Source organism: Miniopterus natalensis, chromosome 4 (genome assembly GCF_054644295.1).
Source record: "Miniopterus natalensis isolate mMinNat1 chromosome 4, mMinNat1.hap1, whole genome shotgun sequence".
In the NCBI taxonomy this organism is placed as follows: Eukaryota; Metazoa; Chordata; class Mammalia; order Chiroptera; family Miniopteridae; genus Miniopterus; species Miniopterus natalensis.
The window spans coordinates 70,508,789-70,515,215 of NC_142084.1; the positions used below are offsets into that span (position 1 = coordinate 70,508,789).

General features: G+C 51.8%; 1 protein-coding gene across 1 annotated transcript; it reads left to right on the forward strand.

Annotated features, from left to right (window-relative positions):
- The first annotated feature begins 597 nt into the window (after window positions 1–597).
- Window positions 598–1,854, forward strand: LOC107534283 (olfactory receptor 1f45-like). Its single transcript, XM_087816177.1, is given in 4 exon segments — window positions 598–743; window positions 946–982; window positions 984–1,079; window positions 1,081–1,854. Coding segments are annotated over 4 exon segments (1,053 nt in total).
- The last annotated feature ends 4,573 nt before the right edge of the window (window positions 1,855–6,427 follow it).

Genomic DNA, 6,427 nt, shown 5'->3' on the forward strand with positions numbered 1-6,427 from the left:
TATAATGAAAACAAAATAAAGCGGGAAATGCCCTGTGTATGTAAGCCCTGCTAAGAGGTTCCAACTCTGGGTATTTCCAGATTTTAGCAATGGAACAATTGTACTGGAGCATACTGTCTGTATACTAGCCTTGAGTTAACAATAGAAGGTCATGGTTGTTCGTGACAGGCAAGGACAGGCAATGTTTTGAGGAGTGTTGGGGTCCAATGGAGCAGAATAAGGGGGCAGTGGCAGGAGGAGTATTTGGGATGAAGGGATTCTCTCACAGATGGGAGAAAGTTTGGAATCCTTTTGTCTTAGTTTGGGTTCCCCCCAAAGCAGGTTCTGAGTCGAGGACTTGAATGCAAATAGTTTATTTAGAAGATAATCCCAGGAGACCCGATGAACATTTGGGAAACAAAGGCGTGAATGAGCAGGTTTCTGCTCTGGTCAACAGAGGGGTGATCCTTCTAGGGATCTCTGAGAGACTGTAGAACACACCCCAGAACTGCCTCACTTAGGAGTGATGAAGCCAGGAGTTCACCCAATAAGCCCTATTCCTTGCTGTCCCAACATCACTCCCGGGGGTGTCAACTCCCAGCTCTTCCTTGTTACCCCATGTGTGAGCTGAGCCTGTTCTTGTGGCCAGATAAATCTCTAGGGCATAGAGATACTGGTGGTGGAGGTGAGAAATGGTCAGTGTACCTGGAAGCCATGCACGAAGTCGCCGGTGACATCCTGCAGGTGACTGTGAACAATGAATGGTGTGTTCACTGATGGAAATAATGCAGCAAATGGGTGGGGGGATCCTGTTGCAGGAGAAAGTGGGAAGAATTTATGAATGAACTAATGAGAGGGGATGAGATCCAGGGTGCAATGGAGAGGGTGGCCTGGGCCAGGACCACGGACAGCTCCTCCATTTCCTCTGGGATCCAGGATGGCCGTGGAAGGGTAAACCTCACCCAGGTCTCTTGAGTTCCTTCCCCTGGGCCTCTCTGAAGACCCCCAAGCAACAGCAGCTGCTGCTTATGCTGTTCCCGAGCATGCGCCTTGGCATGGGGCTGGGGAACCTGCTCATGGTCCTGGCCATCACCACTGACGCCCCCCACACACGCCCATGTCCTCCCCCTGGCCAGCCTGGCCTTTGTGGGTACCACCTCCACCATCACCCCCAAAACGCTGGCCAACCACGTGTCAGGACACAAAGGGATTCCCTACTCTGGCTGCCTGACCCAAATGCTCTTCATCTGGTTTGCCGGCATTGACAGTATCCTGCTGACTGCCATGGCCTGCAACCGCTATTGGGCCATCTGTCACCCTCTGCACTGTGCCACATCTGTAACACCACAGCTCTGTGGCCTCCTGGTGGCAGCATCTTGCACCGCAGCCTTCAGGAATGTCCTGACCCACACAGTATTGCTAATCCTCCTCTCATTCTGCACCCACAATCGAGTCCCCCACTTCTTCTGTGACCTCAGCCCTTTGCTGAAGCCGGCCTGCTCCGACACCTTTCTCAACAATGCAATGGTGTCCCCCGTGGGCGCCCCGCCCATCATCGCCCCTCAGTGGGCATGCTGGTCTCCTAAGTGTGCATCTTTGCTGCCAGCCATGAAGATCCCATCCCCAAAAGGCAAGCAGGCAGCTTTCTCCACCTGTGGCTCTCAACTCTCCGTGGTATCACTGTCCTATGGGATGCTCGTTGGGGTTTATTTCGGCCCCATGTTCTCCCACACGACCCAGAAGGACACAGCCACTGCAGTGATGTACACTGTGGTCACCCCCATGCTGAATCCCTTCATCTGCAGCCTACGCAACAGCAACACGAAGGGTACCTTGGGGACCCTTGTCAGCAGGGAGCCAGTTTTTATTTACTGACCACAGCACTGGGACATCCGTCTGAGTGTGTACGCAGAGTGTCCATCTGTCCTGAATTTCCCTGCCCAGTCCCAATCTTAGATATTTTCTTCATAACGTTCTTGGTTCATTTGTTTATTACTTCATCCTTCCAGCTGTGCTTAGTGAGCATCTAGTACCTCTTAGGCACTCTTTTAAGGGCCAAGGGTACAGCAGGAAACAAAATCCCTGCCTCAGCGGGAACAAACAGCCTCAGAAGAAACCAACCTGCCAGCACTTTGAATCCAGACTTCTGGTCTCCAGAAGGGTGGGAGAATACATTTCCATTATTTAAGCCACCCAGTTGGTGGTAGCTTGTTACAGAAGCCCTAGGAAACTAATACAGCAAGTAAGCTATTTATCCTGGTACAGAAATTAGAACCAGAAGCGGGTGCTGCCATCACAAAAATGAAAAATCAGTTGCCTCAACTTGTTGGTCTGGTGGTAAGGACACATACATTGCAGGCTGGAAGGCTGGTGACTGCTGTTATGCCAAAGAGCATTTGGTAATACCATCACCTGAGATAACCTGAGAGGTAGATCATATGTCTATGGAGCCTGTGTCTCTAAAAGTGATTGGAAAGAGCTAGAATGTCACTGTAAGTCAGCTGCTCCTTGCTGCTTCTAGCAAGGAATTGCAAAAATGAGATGATCTTAGACAAGAATTGGCCACATTTCAGAGTCAGACACATCTCAAGATTGAAAGAGCCAACAGCTTCCTATTCCCCAAAAGAGTATAAATAGAAATATTGCCTCTCACCCAAGGCTATTGTTTCAGATGCCCATTAACCGAGAGTGACAAAGATGTGGGTAGTTTAAGGAAGCAAGTGCTGCAAATTAAATAGACACAAGAACTCTGGCTAGAAAAGAGCATTGGGTGTGGTTTCCAGCAATGAAACTAACTAGAGGCACCTAGGCCAGATGCTTACTAAGCTTTTCAAAGGAACTGTATTGCTGGAGAAATAGTGAGTGCAGCTTGCAAAATCATATGACTTTTGAGCCTTTGTATTTTGGGTCTTTTTGTTATAAGAGCTTAACCTGAACCTTATCCCAAAATGGGGCTTGGATCCTGGTGTCCGGTTTCCAGAGCACTTCCTTCTGACCATGGCATGTTCTTTAGACTGCAGTGTAATGCTTCACCACCCAAATCTGCACCAGGTCAGAAAGGCAGCAGCCGAGGTGGGACCTAAACAGGCTAAATCCCAAGTCCGAAAAGAGACACCTTGGTGGCAGGTGGCATCACAGAGAGAGCAGATAGGTATCAAGAACTATAAAGAGTGTGGGAGTTTCCCTACTTTCAAGCTGTTAATTTCACCTGTCATGGTTTCACTGATGCTGGCAGAAAATACAACACTCCAGGGTCAGAGACAAAGGACTTAATTACTCGCCGCCCACCAGGCGGCAGGAACTTTGGGTTTGCCTGTTCCTCCTGAGTCCTACGGGGCCGAAGCAGTGAACCCAGATTGGCATTGGATGGACACTGGGTTTGCATCACAGCCGAGGAACTCCGAGCTTAGCAAGCCCAGTCTTTTCAAGTAGACGCAAGCAAACCCACTCTCCTTTTATCTCAGAGGAGGCATTAATCTTCATTATATGGACAGCAAACAAGCCTGCGCTCTGCTCCACAGGAAGAAACTCTCTCTGCCTTCAAGGCTGTTTGCTATACAAACATCCTTGAAAATGTAGCCAGAACAAAAAGCTGCCCACACCCCTGCTTGTGAGTTACGTGAAAATACCAGAAGCTCAGGAAGAATTGTCTCCCATTAGTGGTAGCACTGACATCCAATGGGCAGTAGCAGTCTTCTGTGAGGGTAATTTGGGTTGGAAGTCAAGCACACGAGGCTGTTCAGGGTATAGTGTAGTGGTTCAGTGGGTAGACTGTGGAGTCAGACAGCCTGGGTTGAAGTCCTGATTCTGCCACTTTATAACTGTGTGACCTTGAGCAAGTTACTTGACCTCTCTGCTCCAGGTTCTCCTGTAAAATGAGAATAATAATAGCCCCAATCTCACAGGGTTATTGTGAAAATTAATATACGAGCTTATATATGCAAGGCACTCCGAACAGCACAGGCAGATGGAGGGCCGTGTCAGTGTTAACTGCAATTATTATTAATTATCATGACGATGCTGCAAAGCTTGTGGTCATGCCTGTTTTTCCACATTTGTAGGCAAGCTGTGTAACCCACACAGTTCCCTTGGAATCTGTCTCAGAGAATTTGGGGAGGACAGCAGGGATCTTTGCTCCCTCCTCCCCATCCTGACATAATAAATGGGCTGGAGAGGTGGTGGTTTTAGGTTCCAGGGAATCAAATGGACTCAGGTTCAAATTCTGCCTTTGCCATGTGCCAGCTGTGTGATCTTGGCCAGCAACTTCCCAGCTGGGGACCTCCAAATGCTTCTTACTGCACAAGGGTCTGGATGAAGGGACAGTGAATCCCCCATTCCTCCCACCAGCACTCACCCCATGGGACCTGCTCGGCACACACTCTGGGTCATCCTCAGCCAGTGCCATTTTGATTATCATATTATTATTCAATGAGCGAGACTCCGTAGGGAGCAAGCTGAGAGCATCTTTGCTCTTTCCCTCCAGTACTCAGTAAATTCACTAGGGCCCCACCGTCTCCCCCTACGCCTCAAGCTCCAGGAGAGACGTGGGGGTGAGAGGGGGGCGAAGGGCACCCCCATACTCTCCTCGCTCGTCTGATCCTCGCAGCCTCAGCCAAGGTACACTCAGCCCCTCCCACCTGTGGTCTTGGACTATGAAACCCCCACCCCCACCCCACCCCATCAGCCCTCCTCCAGATCTCACCTCAATTGCAGCCTCCTCAGACTTCCCTGACTTCCCCTCAAGGCTCAGCAGGTCTCCTGTTAGATATTCCAGTAGCATTTTTACTCGACACTCTCCCACTGCCCCCTACCCAGGGATTCCTTCTTCCAGCAACTGCACGTTTCGGGTGGCGGGCTTTCTCCAGCCGCGGAAGCTGGCGGGGCCCATGCGAAGGCGGGGCCAGGACTGCTGGCGAATCAGCAGCCACCGCTCGCCAGCCGCCCAACCGGGGAGCGGCCTTCGAGGACCGAGGACGGGGATTGGTGGGCAAATAGCTCGGCTCGCACACCCCTGGCTCCGACCACCGCGGCAGGACCGCGCCCCCGTGGCCCGGAGTGGTGACGACTGGCTTCACCACCTCCGTCACTGCGCCTTCCCTTCTCTGTCTCCCTTTCCAGCCCTACCCTTGTCTCCTTGGGCTACCTCCCAAATAAATTGCTTGCCTCCGAATTCTTGTCTCAGGGTCTGCTTCTGGGGGAGCCCAACCTCAGAGAGCAGTTTGCCCTACCCTAATGAAGTTCGTAATTGTTTGCAAGTTTGGGGTGTCTCTCCCCACTGGCCTGAGTCATGCCCACCCTTGTGTCTTCAAAGCCTACCCAGTGTCTGGCATGTAGTAGATGCTCAATAAATGACCCCAAGTCTCCTAGCTCGGGAGGCCAGGATGGTAACGGGAAACTCTGCCCTGACTCGGGTCCTCAGAAGCCCCCAGTTGGAGAGTTACCCTGCAGGAGGAGAGCTTACTCCTTCCAATCTATAAATGACAGCCCCCACCTGCCTGGTGTCCAGGGCCCCCCGGAGCCAGGAACCCCAGATGACCCTTCAGGCCTGACCAGGAGTCCCGGGATGTCCATGAGGCAGGTACACGGAGAGGACATAACTCCAGTCCCAAGACTGCAGGGAGGGAGTGGGGATGGCACAGCTGGGCTCTAAGGCCATTCCTAGGTCCCCTCTCCCCTCCCAGGCATCAGATTCCACTTCTGGGAGCTCCCAGAGCAAGAGGCCAGTACAGGGACAAGGGTCTTCCCTACAAGGCCATGGAGCAAGCAGACACCTCCTAGGGGAGAGATCTCTTTTCAAGCTGGTGGTGTCAGACCTGGAATTAGCCACCCCACCTGTGGTGAGGCCAGTCTCAGGGTCTCCCAGGGGCAGCAGGGGTAGAAGGAGCTGACCTCTAATGACTCAGCTTGAGACAGTGAGGGAGTAGGTGGAGGGGGTGTTAGGGCCTCTCTCTCCAGCTCTGTCCTAGAGTCAGCTAGGTCAGGAATCCAGCTCTGCCACGTACAAGTTGGGCGACCTTGGGTGGGCCACTCCGGACCTCAGCTTCCTACTCTATAAAATGAGAATAAAAGCAGCCCCCTGCCTCAGGGGTCAGGGAGGCTGAAGTGAGATGCTGCAAGTCAAGTGCTCAGAACTGTGTTCGGCACATGGTGGGACTCAGTGAACAGTATTCCATGACCTACCTCTGTACTCTGCACAGCCAGGACGTGGTGGGGGATGCGGGTGGAGAACAGAGTTGGGGAAAGGTCTGGGATGGCCTCGTTGGCTCTCCAACATGGGAAGAAATCAATATCCTCAGAGCATGAAAGAGGTTCCAGAATGTTCTGTTTGCTACCATTTTGGCCCCAATACTTTTGAGTGGAGGGAGTTCTAACCATGACAAAGAGAAGGAATAATAGCTTAAGGGGTAGTGAAAGAATCAGGGTGGGGCAAAGGGGAGCTGAGAACTCT